The 16,393-nt window shown below is 36.9% G+C and overlaps 1 protein-coding gene across 11 annotated transcripts in view; it reads right to left on the bottom strand.

Annotated features, from left to right (window-relative positions):
* Kiaa1109 (KIAA1109 ortholog) overlaps window positions 1-16,393 on the bottom strand; it is a 191,668-nt gene that overhangs the window by 124,624 nt on the left and 50,651 nt on the right. For all 11 annotated transcript variants that reach the window (XM_029475239.1, XM_021157454.2, XM_029475245.1 and 8 more), the window contains exons 16-22: window positions 15,216-15,371; window positions 14,441-14,538; window positions 12,986-13,164; window positions 12,733-12,839; window positions 11,583-11,791; window positions 4,767-4,994; window positions 2,550-2,687 (exon numbers count right to left, since the gene is read on the bottom strand). In XM_029475239.1, coding sequence (XP_029331099.1) covers window positions 2,550-2,687; window positions 4,767-4,994; window positions 11,583-11,791; window positions 12,733-12,839; window positions 12,986-13,164; window positions 14,441-14,538; window positions 15,216-15,371 — 1,115 coding nt within the window. The remainder of the gene's footprint in view (window positions 1-2,549; window positions 2,688-4,766; window positions 4,995-11,582; window positions 11,792-12,732; window positions 12,840-12,985; window positions 13,165-14,440; window positions 14,539-15,215; window positions 15,372-16,393) is intronic.

Below are 16,393 nucleotides of genomic sequence, written 5' to 3'. Positions count from 1 at the left end.
CCATTGGACTTGCAAACTTTATATGCCCCAATACAGGGGAATGCCAGGGCTAAAAGAATGGGAATGGGTGGGTAGGGAAGTGGGGGTGGGGGGTATGGGGGACTTTTGGGATAGCATTGGAAATGTAATTGAGGAAAATACGTAATAAAAAATATTAAAAATTAAAAAAAAATAAAAATGATGCTGAACTATGAACACACACCATACATGTCAACGTGCAGTCTGAATCTAAACTGTAATATATAAGTCTTATCCTATAAAAGGATTTGGACTGGTATATTCAAAAGCCTTTTCTAAAATTTTAGTTATTTCGTAAAGATCTATAATTATCTCAAACTGAACATTTCAAAAAGGAAAATAAGAACATTGTCTAGCAACTATTACTGATTTCAACTGTTATGATCATGACATCAGATAGACAAATACAAAAAATAAAATTGTATAAATTAGTGGAAACCTAATGCAGTGGGGGTAACTAACCCTAGGGAGGTCCTCTAGGCTTGGAGGACACAGAGTCTGAATTGGTCATCTTCTTTATATCAGGCAAGGCTGCTGGTAATGGAACTGAGTTACATTCAGTTGTATATTAGCCAAAGACGTCCCATGAAGATCCCAAAACAACCCAGGCAGATGCTAGGACAGAAGGTCACTTTCTGAAAACTGACAGCAGGAGCCTCACTGATGAGGGCAACATCTGTGCAGCTTAGTGAGTGTAAAGAGGCAGAGCTGTTACAAGCACTGAGCCTACATTCTCAACTCTTTGGCACAAGAAGATACTCTACATGTCATAGAAAGAGAAACCTGGACACCAACCAACCACAAAACCTTGCACCTATAATCTGTCCTGCTGCAAGATGTGCTGGGGCACTGGTAGCACAGAACTTGTGGGGAGTGGCCAATGTATGTTTGGTTAAACTTTAGGTTCATGCCATGAAAGAGCCCATGCCCTACACTGCCTGGCTGGCCAGGACCTGGACCATGTATAGCTCATAGACCTCGGGTAGAACCCAATACAACTGGAGAAAAATTCAATGAAATAATTACTAATAGTCAATCTGCTATCCTCATAGCTTGGTGCCCTGTCCAGTAATCATCAGAGAGGCTTCCTCCAATAGCCAATAGGAGCCAAGTACAGAGACCCAGAACCAAACATTATGCAGATAGAGAATCTAAATTGTATGGCTCCGTTGGGTACCCTTGGTGATCAGGGAAAATATTCCTTGGAAGAGAGGGAGGAAAGAGTATAGGATTCAGAGGGAATGACAGACACCAAAAGAAAATGGCCTTCCAAGTCAACTAAGCAGGTCTCATATGGGTTCACAGAGACTAAAGTGGCAAAAATGGGGCCTGCATGGGTCTGTGCCAGGTCCTCCAAGTGTATCTTATGGCTATTAGCTTGGTGTTTTTTATGGGACTCCTGAGTGTGGGAACAGGTGTTTCTCTGACTCATTGCCTCCTCTTAGAGCTCTCTTTCTCCTTTTGGGTTTCCTTGTCCAGCCTCTATAGGAAGGCTTTTACCTTTTCTTATTCTATCTTGTTTTGCCCTGTTTGCTGTTTTTTCTTGGAGGCCTACTCTTCTTTGAAGACAAAATGGAGGGGGAGTGGATCTTGGGTAGACTTGGGGGAGCTGGGAGAAGTAAAAGGAGGGGAAACGTGGTCAGGATGTGTTGTATGAAAGAAAAATCTATTTTCAATAAAGACAAAGAAAAAACTTGAACTTAAAAAAATAAAATAAAATTTACAAACTAGCCATAATGTTGACTCATGCCTAGAATTCCAGCACTCAACAGGCTGAGACAAAAAATTTCAAGTTCAAAGCAAGCCTGGATCCTTTAAATGACACTGGTTCGCATAAATTAAAAGTCTACAGATAAAAATATAATCAGCTGTGGTTAAAACAAAAGGTAAAAATGGCTATCCTTTTTCAAAATAAAGTCATCAGTTACTGCATGATCCATTGAAAGTGATCATCTACTACTGGTCTGGAGATATACATTTTTATTTTCATGTATTTGGCTTACATTAAGCTCCAATTGTATTTTGACATCACACACACTTGTAGTAACAGGTAGCAACAGAAGCTGTTTGACATTTAAAATATAATTGTAGTGCCTTCATTTGGTTAGAGTCACTAGTTCTCTTCCAAAAGAGTCCCAAAAAGTATGGTGAGGGAACTTTCCAGACATTGTCTAAGGTTATTAGGTAACTGGGAATTAAATCATTGACATGTGTATTTTATGGTACTAGTTAACAGAAATCATTCCAGAACATACATAAACATATCAGAAAGTCAAACGATTTCATTCCATTTCTAAAAGTAAAAAAAAAAGTAAAACATAATTAGGATCACAGAAATAAGGACTAGCACTAACAAACAAATGATTAACTCTACAAACAGCTATTGTATGTCCACATATATAAAAAACAGTGGTACAGTGAAATTAAAATCTATTTTAAAAAAGAATAACACATGGAAGCTACATTATTTTGACAACATATATATTGATGATAAATATCTTAAATCTTTATCATATGTCATTTGACATTACCTGATAATTATCACTGACAAACACATTCAGGGGTGACAGGACAAGTTGCAGCATGGTCTCTCTGAATCCCTTTTTCATTTCAAAACATAGTCTCTCCAAAAATGCTGTTGGGCACTCAGGACCATCAGTGGTTCCGTGCTAGAGTTAACAAAACACCACCATCAAAACACAAAGTTCAGAAATCACAATTATCATGATTAAGAGATTTTGATTCTTCAAAGAGAGTAATAGTGCAAATGAACGAAAAAATTATTCTGTCCCCTTTTGAACAACAGAAGAACTAGAGGTGACCTCTGCTATGCACTAGTGGCATACATGACCTGGAGTCAGACTGCAACATAATGCACCAGAGTCCCCTCTCCTTGTATGGGTCTGAAGTTCCTGGCTTCCCGTGTCAGGTCAGATCGGCCTCAACAGGCTCAAGGACAGGCTTCAAACTGAAGCAGAACCAAAATAAATCCTAAATCCAAACCTATTACACAATTCAACCTTTAAGGTCAAACCTGAACCTCTTTCTTTCTTTCCTTTCCTTTTTTCCAGAATACTCCAAACTGGTTCGTGGTCTCACGATAAAAGTTAAAAAATGTAAGGTGAGGATGTGAAGCAAGGGGACCACTCCTCCATTGCTGGTGGAAGGTCAAACTTATACAACTACTGTGGAAATCAAGTTGGAGGTTTCTCAGAAAACTGGGAATAGTTCTACCTCAAGACCCATCTATACCACCCCTGGGCATAGATACAAAAGGTGCTCCACCATCCCACAAGGACATTTGTTCAATTTATATTCATAGAAACTTTATTCATAATAGCCAGAAACTAGAAATAATCTAGGTGTCCCTCAACTGAAGAATAGATAAAGAAAATGTGGTACATCTATACAATCAAATGCTATTCATCTATTAAAAACAAGAACATCATGAAATCTGCAGGCAAATGGAACAAGAAAATATCAACCTGAGTGAGGTAACCCAGTCCCAAAAGGACATGCATAGTTTGAATTCACTTATAAGTGGATATTAACCATAAACTACAAAATATCTATGTTACACTCCACAGACTGAAGAAGGCTGGACAGGAAAGAGGCAAAAGCAAGGATGTTTGAATCTCACTTGGAAGGGGGAATGGAATGGTCATGGAAGGCAGATGGAGGGAGGGAATTGGGTGAGAGAGATCAGGAAGGGAATTTGGGGTCTCAGGGTAGGGTGTGGGAAGGGGCAGGGAAGATAGCCGGATGACCATGAGAATGAATCTGCAACTGATTGGGGGTGGGGACTGGTAGGGGGCATCTCCAAGAAGAAATGGAGACCTGGGATAAAGGAGGCACCAAAAAATCAATGGGGGTATCTTTAGCTGAAACTCACAGCATTGGTGTTATAGAGCCTGGGGAGTCTAGCTCCTCTGACTAGGCAGGTACCCAATGGAACAATAGGGACACCAACCCTCCCACAAAACTTTCAACATAAAACTTACCCTGTCTACAAGGAATGCAGATGGAGCAGAGACAGAGGCAATAACCAACCAATTGGCCCAACTTGAGACCCATCCCATAGACAAATACCACATATTCTGTTATGTTTGCACACAGGAATATAGCATGTTTGTTCTCTGAAAAGCTCCACCCACCAACTGACTCACACAGATGCAAACACCCAGAGCCAAACAGTGGCTGGAGCTTAGGGACTCTTATGGAAGCATAGGAAGAAGGACTGCGGGCCCCCAAAGACCAACAGAATCAACTAACCTGGACCCTTGGGGCTCTCAGAGACTGGACCACCAACCAAAGAACATACACAGGCTGGACCTAGGCCTCCCTGCACATATGTAGCAGATGTGTAGCTTGGTCTTCATGTGTGCCCCAAACAACTGGACAAGGGGATATCCCAAAAGCTGTGGCCTATATGTGGGATATGTTCTTCTAGCTGGGCTGTCTTGTCTGGCTCTAGTGCGAGAGGAAGTGCCTAGACTCACAGAGACTTGAAGTGCTAGGGTGGTGGGATACCCAGGGGGTCCCCAACCTGCTCAGAGGAGAAGGAGAGGGGTGGAAGGGGGAAGAATTGTGTGAGGGGGTGATCAGGAGGTAGGCAGTGAGTGGGAGGTAAAGTGAATAAATTAAAAAGTAAATTTAAAAAAAAAAGTTAAAAAAAGAAATTGTAAAGTTCTAAGATATACACCTTCCTATGCTAGACAAATATCATAATATATATGTATCACACTTACCACAGGAAGGCGCCCATGAACCTTATACAAATTAACAAGTACAGTGATATCCCAGGGCCGCAAGGCAAGTGGATGGATTGACTTGGCTGAACTTTCATTTTCCCTTTTGTCATTGTCCATTCCAACAGCGGTCCACCCAGAACTGGAGGATGTTGACAGTGACAGGACAGGGCTTGAAATTACCTCTTCAAAGTCCATGTACATGTCATCTTCTCCAAAGTAGTTTTCCTGTAAGATTTAAAACAAGCTACCATTAATAAGAGATGAGTCTCTGAGCCCATTGTTAGACATCTCGCTAACCTGCGGTATTTAGCTAAATGTATCAGGTCTACTTAAGCCATATGAAAAAGTACATTTCTCTTTGTAAATAAATATTCTGTATTAAAATATGCAATATAGTAAAGCTCCTAGACAATTTACAAATATTTAGGTCCTCAAAGATACCTCTGAAGGTCTGAAGGGTTCAATGGTTTTCAGTCTTTGCTTCTCAAAATTATAAGATAATCCCAGGGAAGTTTTCAGAGTAAAGTAGATCCATTCACTGAGAACTAACTTGGCTAAGTCCAATTAGATAAATATATAATTACATATTCCAGTTAGAATATTTATCAGAAATATTCAAAAGCTCTTAGAATACAGCTTATATTATTAATAAAATAAAGCATAATTTAACAATTATCAAATTTCTTTCACATAGTTCATTGACTTTTATTTTATATCCAAGTATTTAAAGTATTATAATTCTGATTTCCTTATATTTGTAAATAAAATTTACTGTCTTAAACAAATTTAGTTTTGATTGAAGTTCTCTTTTCCCATTGACTATAAACTTTCATTTTAGCTATTTGATCTGTGAGTATGAAAAAAATCTGTTAAGTATCACCATTGTTAGTTATATTGTTAAGTATGAGAACCAAGTTGGTATTTTGGCATATTTTGTACTGCTGGTTACTGACAAATTTATTTTATGATTAGGTTATAAATGTCAGGCCATAGAACGTTCTCCTAGGAAAGGATATTCTTCTGGCTTATATAATTAATAGAAAGACTAATGAAAATCCTACTACTATTGACTCAACCAGTAACTTTCCCTCTTTTCTCTTTTCTCTAGTCCTGTCCACCTATAAATAGCCCAGATACAATCTAAAACCTTGATCACTGTCCTTGTAAAACAGGATAAAAAGCATGAATAAAAAATAAACACTGTTGTATCTTAATTCCAACATTAAATTTCATGGGTATGCATGTGTTCTAGATATGTGTAGTATATGAATATTTGGTGCAGGCACATGCAGAGGCTAGGGGATGGTACTGAGTGTCTTCCATTGCTGCTATCCTTACTCTTTGAGAACAGTCTTACTGCAGGATCGCCATTCAACTAGGCTGGTTGGCCAGTGTGTTTCCAGAACCCACACACAATCACACATGACTTCTTATGTGGGTGCTCAGGACTCCATTCAGGTGCTTATGCTTGCACTATAATTTCCCCAGGCTCTATAATATTAAATTTATAAAGACAAATGTGTTTACTGTTCAAACTTAAAAAATTTAAAGCATTAGTTTTCTGTTCTCAAAGCACACACCAGCCCAGTCTTGGAGTCAAGCTCAGTAGGTATATGGCAGCAGGTATGGAGTCCAGACAAGTATAAAATAGATAAAAGTCCTTCAGGTCCTTTTATCTATAAACAATTTTCTAGCCCAAACAGCTGAGCCTTACTTTCCTACAAACCAACCAACCAACCATCCTACTCAGTGATGCCACCAATGGACCCTAAGAAGCACCAGCATGGCACAGTAGTTCTAAGGGTTCAGCAGTAGCATGCATGCCTTAGTGGTAACCAATAGCTACTGACCTGGATTTAAAACCTGCCCAAGAAGAAGAAATTATGCCTAGTACTGGAAACCTAGCTAATTATTCAGAGCTGTTAAGTCATGGATATTAGAAGGTAATCTATAACCATTACTAAACCAGCATAATCCCTAACAATCTAAATATTCACCCTTATTCCCATATATAAGTGCAGTCTTCAACTTCCATCAAGGAAACTGGGCTCTGCAACAGATGGTAACCACTACAGAAAACTACAAGTGATCAAAATGCAGAGATGTGGAGCCTAGTCCCAATAAACACATCTGCAAAACGCTCCCACACTTAATGGCTAAGGGAATATTGCAGAAGGGGGACAGAAATACTGTAAGAACCAGAAGATCAGGAAGTTTGTTGTGAGACTATATCCACACTCAATGTTTTACCAACACGACTGCCTGAACATGAGCTAAACAGGGATGATACCAACAGACCTGCAAAAGTAGACAGGAAAAGCCCATGAGGCTGCAAAACTCCACATAGAACTGGAAGTACTGAGAAATGCTGAGAGCAGAAGAAATTGTCTTTTCCAGGGAAGAGTACACCAATTGGTTATATTTAGGAATGTATATGTGTATGTATAGGAGTGTGTGTGTGCGCGTGTGTGTGCATACAATAACAATAAAATGAGGCTATGAATTTTAAAGAACAAGGAGGGGTTCTGGGAAGGTTTAGAGGGATGAAAGGAAAGGGACAGATATTAATTTCAAAAAAAGAGAGAAAGAGGAAGTCAGCAATTTTGGTTCAGACAGTAATCTAAGTACCAAGGAGAGGACGGCAGGAGGATTGCTATGAGTAAAAAGCCAGCTTAAGCTACAAGACTAGTTTCAAGCCAACCTGGAGTACAAAAGACCTTTTCTCACAAGAACAAACAAACAAACAAAACAAACAAAAGTCCCTCTCCTGCCAAAACAAAGAACAAGAACAAAATCAACAGTAGGAGTGATTTCTACCTAAGACCATTAAAACTATTTTAAATAAGGAACATATGTATTACATAAAACTTTCATCCAAGTGACTAATTGCTACCACTAACATATGACATGACTATAAAGAACAAGACTGTCTTCCTCACTAATGAAAATGAAAGCGTAAACAGAGCTAAGTGTGTTAATAGTGCTATTATACAACCATTTGTCTTAACAGAATGACTTGAAGCTTCTGCTTATTTATTTATGTATTTTTTTAATGACACAGCACTTATAGAAGTGAGGTTTCAATGACTGAAATTACTTTGGGTTCATATAGTTGTGTCAGCCAACTCTATATCTCCTACTCTATAAAGTAGCTTCAGAGACTATAAAGCATGCACACCCTGTGTTCTTCTTAGAGTTCCTTATCATGGTGATAAAGCTAGGACCAGGGTTTTTTGTGGATTTGACATCCCTTTTTCAAAAACAACCAAGTATAGAGAGATTTGTTTTGTATATTATTTATAAATTAAATGAATCTTTATACTTTTCATCTATATATGTGAACTTGGCATAAATTATACCAAGATAGATAGATAATGCCTACCCTGAAAAGTTTTAAAGTTCTATCATGGATAAGATAGCAACAGAACAGAAGGTAAGGATACTTAAGACAGAACATCATCCTCTTACCAGCATGGTACTCTGTTTTGTAGTTCACAAGTCAGAAATTTAATGAATTACAAAAAGAAGCGCTGAATTCACTAAACTAGACAAACTTTTGCCTAATTTTTTTACATATTTGATATCAAGTCATATATTTTATAACTTGTTTTAAATATTTCATAGAAGCTCTAGGTTATTAGATCATTCAGATTTTAAAACTTTTTTCAGTGCAAGACAAACTTTTGGTACCACAAAAAAAGAATTACATCAAAACATCATATAGCAACAGGGCAAATTTTTGGAGTAGAAAGAAGAACCCATCATCCTGGAGACTGGCTGAAACTTCTCACCAGAAGAGAGTCAAGAATGTCAGCACAATTAACATTTGCTACAAAGATTACCTACATAGAAATATTCCCTGACCTAAAAATATTTCAAATAAAAATGTTTAAAAAGCAACACAATATATTTGAGGCAAAAATATATACTGACTCACTCATTTCCCACAGGTAAACCAATAATTTTATAGGCATTTCACTGATAGGACTATAAATACCCGTGATAGTTTTGTTGTTTTTAATCTTAACTCTCTGCTTAGTCTGTGGCACCTATGGTTTTATCTCATCAGCTACACTCAGATCTTAAGGCATCTCAGAAGTTACCTCATGGTCTCACTGCTTCCTTAGCAGCTCATTGAGCTGTAATTTTGGAAGACTCCTGTGATGGTTAACCTCATTTCAACCCGATGAAATTTATAAATACCATAAAAGTATATACTTTTGGGTTATTTCTAGGAAAGTTTAACTGTGTGGAAAAGAACTACCCTGGATGTGGGTGACACCACCCTATGAACATTCAAGAGCACTAGCATTCATCTCGTTTTCCTTTCTGACTAGATGTAATGTGTCAGGAAACTGTGCAGCTACTTTTTTGGGCACGCACTCATGAAACAGAGTGGCTGTGATGACCGACAAGAGATCTTGGCTTACAGCCACAGTAACCAAATAAGCAGAGTACATGTCATAGCTATGCCTGTGGTGATGGTGATGAGGCTCCTAACATTCCATGGTGGAAGGGTGGAGGGTGTTACAAGACCCTCGCCTAAGATCCTGCTCCAGCTGCAGTGGTTCAGGAGGGTGCTACAGAATGCAGGACAGTGCGGTAGTGAGACTTGAGCGATGCAGCTTTTCACCATTGAAACTGCTTGAGGGGAGACATCATAGTTGTGAAGCTACTGTAAAGGTTCCTCATGCTTCTACTGAGTAACCCCAGTAAGCCCACTGGCTCACCAAGCCAGAGTTTTATGCAATCTTTTCTTCAGTCTGATGATGCCCTCTATATCTGGAGTCATTATGTCTTCCTAGAAAAAGTCATATAAGAAATTCCTACTCAACTATGCTTTCAATAATTAAATCCCTGCACTGGTAAAACTGAAAGGGGATAGCACTATAAAATCATATCCACAAAGAAATCTTTGTCACAAGTAATCTACTGCTGTTGAAAAGAATCCCTGTTTAGTCAGATACAGTTTACATCTAACAGAAAAATAAAAGCAAGATTGCAAACTCCTAAGAAAACAGTTTCATGGAGTTCATAGAACTGGTGTCACAAAACTGCTCTAACCATAAGCAAGGCTGTTTGCTATGCAAGAGATCTAATGGACTATAGCATTTATTAGAAATAATTAATAAATTAGTAAGACTTGATGATGACTTACAGGAGGCATTTTAAAAATATAATCTGAATATAAAAAGAGTAAAAATATCTCTAGGACAGTCAGTTCTCAAATATTTTTCCAGAAACAACCCCTGGAATATAAGTGACTACCCATACTTCAGGCACTAACCTGGAAGTGCTAGCCTATTATGCAGCTAATCAACATAAGTGGAAATGTTAGGCCAAAAGGAAGCAGACATGAATTCATGCTTCATTCAAAAATATGGTCCACATCCACTTAAAACTTAATTTGTTGAAAATAATTTGGATGACTCTGAGATAAATCAGTTTTTATTTGTAAGGTATAGCTTATAAGAAATCTTTGCTAATTATACTCAAATATTAAGTGTTACTTCTGTTATATAAATTATAACAATTAAAATTTATCCATAGCTCTGTCTTCTTTGATTTCTTCCTTTAGCATCTATTCCTCTAGCAACTACTACTAACTGGATGTCTGCATGTAGAAGAATGCAAATATATCCATGTCAATCACACTGCACAAAACTCAACTCCAAGTAAATTAAGGCTCTCAACATAAGGCCATATACCCTGAATCTAATAGAAGAGAAAGTGAGGTTAGAATGAACTCACTGGCATAGGAAAAGACTTCCTGAACAAGACACGGATAGCACAGTCAACGAGACCAACAATGAATAAATGGAACCACACGAAACTGAAAGGCTTCTGTACGGCAAAGGACACAATCACTCAGACAAAGCACCAGCTTACAGAGAGGGAAAAGGTCTTTACCAATTGAACATCTGATAAAGGCTTAGTATCTAGATTATAAAGAAGTATAAAAGCTGAAAATCAAGAAAACTCAATTTAAAAATGAGGTATAGGACTAAACAGCAAGTTCTCAAATGATGAAACACAAATGGCTGAGAAACACTTTAAACATTTTCAACATTCTTAGCCATCAAGGAAATACAAATTAAATCTATTTGAGATTTCATCTTACCCCAGTCAGAATGACCAAAATGAATAAAGCAAATGACAGCTTATGCTGGCAAAGATATGGACTGAGGGAAACACTCATCCTTTGTTGGTGGAGTGCAAACTTGTAGACCCACTATGGGAATCAATACGGTGGTTATTCAGGGAGCTGGGAATATATCTACCTCAAGATCAGGCTAAACAACTCTTGGGCATATACCCAAAGAGCTCAACATCCTACTACAGAGATACTTGTTCACTCATGGCCATGGCTGCTCTATTAATAATAACCAGAAATTGGAACAGCCTAGATATCCATAAAGTGTTATATGAATAATTAAAATGTGATGAATTTATACAACAGAATCAGCTGTGTTTCTTTTATTTGTGGTTTTTCTTTTGTTACTACTTTTGTTTATTTGTTGTTGGTTTTTTTCTTTTGAAAAAGATAGAGGGAAAAAACATGTAAAGTTGGGTTTGTAAGGAGGTAGGGAGGATCTAGGGAGGGAAAGGAGTTAGAGAGAGAAAAACAAAAAAATTATTTTCTTAAAAAAATCTGATCATTGGGTGGATGGCGGTAGAATAGAATCCAATTGTATATATAAAATAGATAAACAACTATTTAAATCATCCAACTAGATATTCCTTATGGCGCTAATTTTCTATTATCACTGCTTAGCATATGTTTAAAAATGTAAGTTTTTCCTACAATAATACCTTGATACATAAGAAGGCATTTAGCAGCGGTCCATAGAGAGTTATTTGAGAGTCTGGGGAGAGTTCCATCTCTACATGAAGTTTGTCGGGTGGAAGCTCTGAGGGATCAACAGGAGGGCGTGGTGACATAGATGGAGAAGAAACAACTCTCTCTGATGCCTTCTGGGCTGGCCTTAATACAGATAGCATTGTTTCTTCCATTTCTGACACTGGAGTAAATAGATAAAGGTGAAAAGATTAGTGTGCCAGGAAAAAATAAAGTAACTGTTTAGAAGGTCTTCAAAGAAGTTACATATAATTTCACTGCATTTATATAAAATCAAATAATCATAATACAGTATCTGCAATATTTAACAACAACAATAGCAAAAAAAAAAAAAAAAACTAAAAGACCAATAATGAAGAAAGCAAAGACCAACAATAAAGAAAGCATAAATTAGAATTTGGGAAAAGACTCGATGAAAAGCTCCCACTACACATAACATTCTAAGTCCCTGAAATAGAAATGCAGGTCACAACAGGCACCAACTCTATTTAGGCATTAAATTAAATTTGTCTTCATATAAATAGTCATTTACATATGTGTGACATTATTAAATACTATAAGTGTGAATAGCTATAAAAACTGTCCTTAGAAACATAACAAACTAGAAAATACAAAGATAAAAATCACTGAACTCCTGAATTCTTTCTCTATACTCAGGAAGGCAACACATTATCTTTGATAATCTAAAAACTGCCTGATAGTTGTGAAGGTCTATTAAAAACTAACATTTCACTCAATTAATCATCATAAATATACTATATAACACACTATATTTTATAGTTCATCTTTGCTACTTTTGCTTTGAAAAATATATCTCTGTAACTCTAAAAGTATATAATTAAGCATAATTATATTATCCATGTCACAGAGAACTAATAAGGATCAAAGGCATAATATCAGTAAGAAAACTGCTTGATTCAGCTTTGATACAGAGTAAATGCTCAATTAAAATTACCTATAATTATTTCAAAATACTTAAAGGCTACAAATTCGTAGGTATTTGAAAATACACATATGTCAATTAATTTTATCTTTTGCATCTTCAATAAAGTATCATTAAAACAGCAGCTATTTGAAAACACGAATGCTATTCCAAACACTTACATGACTGTTTTAGCTGTTCATCTGCTTTTTGTGGATAAATTGGATGCCAGGTATAATCAATGGTGAGCATGACACTTGGGACAGTCCAGCATTCAACCCAACCAGCCCTTCAAAATACAAACAACAGCAACATCTGTTCAGACACTTAACCTTTACTTCTATAGGACACTAGGTACAGACAAAGCTTATTTGTTGAAAGGAATTTCTCTACCTATGAGCATAAAATCCTCAGACCACTATGCTATGCCCTTACTTTTCCTGAGTAACGTTGCGCCACTTTGGTTTAACTGTTTTCTGGCCACTCTGACACTCGGCAGGAATACCAGTTTCAGGAACCATCTTGTTTGGGTGACAATTCTTTACCAGCATAAATAATGAATATTTACTAGGGTGGCAATCTGGTAGAAATAAATGAAGATCAACATCTTCTCCCTAAAAAATAATTTATAAGAATAATCAGTACATAAATATGTTAGCATACTATATACACTTAAATCTACCTATATAACCTTGAAAAGGAACTGAAAATCAAGTGATAAATTTTAAATAACATATTTACACTGAAAAGCCAGATAAATACCAGGAATAAGATTTAACAATAACTAAAATTAAATTATTCTAGAAAAATATAGAACAGATATTACAGAAAGCAATGCAGAATTTCCAAATAGCAATTCGATGACTATTTTTGATGGTTGTTTCTAGATCACAGTCAATTTAAGAAAATCAAAACTTCTCTAATATAGGATCAGGTAGAATATGCTCTACGATTTCTCAACTTGACCTTAGTTGAATGTCACTTTTTCTTATGGGTCCCGTATTCGTCTCTCATTTTAATGTCTAGTTTCTCAGCAGATAACACAGTAGAATAGGGTGGTTAAAGAATGCTACACCCTAAGCTACATTGTCAAGGTTCAAAATCCAACTAGGCAACTCACTAGCTGCATGAAATTTTACATAACCTGTTCCCCAATTTTTATGCATCCTCTCTTCTATAGGTCAATGTAGCTCAAATTCTTTACTTATCATCTTCCTGCCTCTAAGAACCTGAATACTAAAATTATAGGATCATGCCCGAATACATCTCAGTTTGCTAAGATACAAATGCAGGTAACTACATCAAAAGGCTTTGTTAAAACTAAATGAGTTACTATGCATACATCACTCAGAACAGCAGCCGGTTCATTTATAAAGGGTTAATAGGTATTAACTGATCCTATCATTACTGTTGTTTTTACTACTATAATTCAAATAGTATTGTGATTGCTAATGCTTACCCATACATTAATATTAGATATGTCACAAAAATTTTGAACTTAAAAGTACATAATTGCTGCCTTTTAGATAAACTAAAAAAAAGGACTTATGGCTGTTCTCTGAATTTATGGTTTAACTAGGAATCAAATAGAAGGAAACAAAAAATTTGTTTATAGCACATTTCTGGTAGAAGGGGCTCTACCAACAATTACAAAAAGATAAAAGAGATCACAAATGATTTCTAAGACAATAGTTTGTATTTTAGGGCAATTTCTTGGGGGCTGTTAACAAGAAGGACAGAGGAGGTAACTAATGCTAAAGCTCCTGGTCCCTGGAGAGGCTACGCGCTCAGGGAGAAACAGGTGGGCAGGAGCCCACAGAAGCCCTGGGAGTTAAACTTACTAGTAACCTGTGGGATGGACGGACAAACAGCAGGACCAACTGTACCTACTCTTAAGGAGAATCTGGTATTGCACGTAGCTGGAACAAAGTCCGTAAAAGGCAAAGAAAAGTCAATGTTCAGTGTTTCTCCACAGGCTGCCAGATACACTGTAAACAGAGAAAGTACATCTGCTTTATTGTCAACAAAATTGAAATGGGAAAACTACAGTAAATATACACATAAATAAGATTAACTGTACGGAAGCATGAAAATCTAAGCCAATTCTCAAGTATTCTAAGATAACACAGAAAATCAACTCTAGTTGTTATAAGTGAATGAAGAGAGAAGCATTATCAAGGAAAGGCACTAATGTGAGCTAACCCTGTAGGAGATCTTCAATTGGTGTGGCCCTGAAGAAGAACCTGACATAGGAGAGATACTCACCATGTGTAACACTGGATGGGGATGGATACGGACAATGGGGTGAAGAGAAGAGCTTTCAATACTAAGAAAAAAAGGGATTTCTGAGTCGTAAGTTTTTGCAGGTAGGCAACCTTTGTGCCAATTACATAATGTGACCTGACTTACCTACTGAGGAGGCAGACACTAACAGGAACAAAAATCTATCTTGTGGCTAGAAGGGAGCTTACTTTTTCTGCAAAGGCCTGATTGCTCGATCACCACAGGCTATCAAATGTTTGGCTTAAGGGACAGACAGACTACAAGGACACATCTGACTTCTGGGACAGAGGACAGGAGGGAGGAAGGGAACCCACTGAACTTGAACACTATTTTTGTTGGCACATCTTAATGAGTGGATGAGCCGAGCTTCTAGCACTCTTACCATTCTCCTGTTGTTTAGTGGAACAGTCGATCCAGTTATGTTGATTGGCAGCCCAAATCATCTCAAACTGATGAAACATGATTTTAAAATTCCATGTGTATGGAACAAATGAGAAAATGTCTGGAGCATTATCACTAGACCAGTCTTGAATTAGATCTAAAAATATAAGAGTAGAAAACAAAAAGCAAAATTAACTGAACACGCATGTGCACATGTGTACACACACACACACTTTCTAATTTCTCAAAAATTCTTTGCACATTAAAGAAAAAGAATCTTTATACTTGTACACCTATTTCTTTGAATCCTCTTCTTATTATGTTCATTTCTACCTATTTTAATGGGGGAGACATGAGGGGCTTCCTATTTTGTAAGTGAGCACTGTCTCACTTTAATAACTTACCTTAATAATAAATATAGTTAAGCATAGTGGTGAACCCATTTAATCTCAGCACTCAGGAGGCAGAGGCAGAACATCTCTGTGAGTTCCAGGCCAGCCAACATGCATAAGTGAGATGCTTAAAAAAATGACAATTATATATATAATAGAGAGAAAGAAAGAAAAGAAATACTACTAATGTTTCTTCTGAAGTTTCAGATGAGCCTTTTTCACATTTTGTTCATGAAACAAAATCCTACTAAGTGCCTAGTGTGTGACAGCCTCTGTTCTAGATTCTGGGACTGCAATGAAATAAGCAGTGTCAAAAACAAAAACAAAAAAGCAGCCAGGGCTATACAGAGAAACCCTGTCTCAAAAAAACAAAACAAACAAAAAAAAAAGTGGTCATCTTAAAAGTAAAAAAAAAAAAAAAATCTTTGCTTATGTGTTATGTTTAAATTGTTGCTTAAAAGGATATATAAATTTTTATTTTATTATTATTATGACTATTAAAATTGTGTGTGATGTATGTGTCAGGCCACAATCATATCACAGCATACATATAAGGATAATTTTGTGGAGTCAGTTTTCTCCTCTCACCTTTACATAGGTTACAGGGAGCAAACTTAAATCACCAGACTTATGCAACAAGCACTGTTACATACTGAACCATTTCACTGGCCCCGAATCGCTGCTTTTAAATTTGTGTTCACACATGTAGTATTTCTTTCTGGTATCTTAATTTTCTTTTAAACTTAGAAGCAAAGGCTCTGACTAATGATACTAGCTCTATTGACAG

This window comes from Mus caroli, chromosome 3 (genome assembly GCF_900094665.2).
Source record: "Mus caroli chromosome 3, CAROLI_EIJ_v1.1, whole genome shotgun sequence".
Classification (NCBI taxonomy): Eukaryota; Metazoa; Chordata; class Mammalia; order Rodentia; family Muridae; genus Mus; species Mus caroli.
This window is presented reverse-complemented; position numbering and strand designations above follow the sequence as displayed.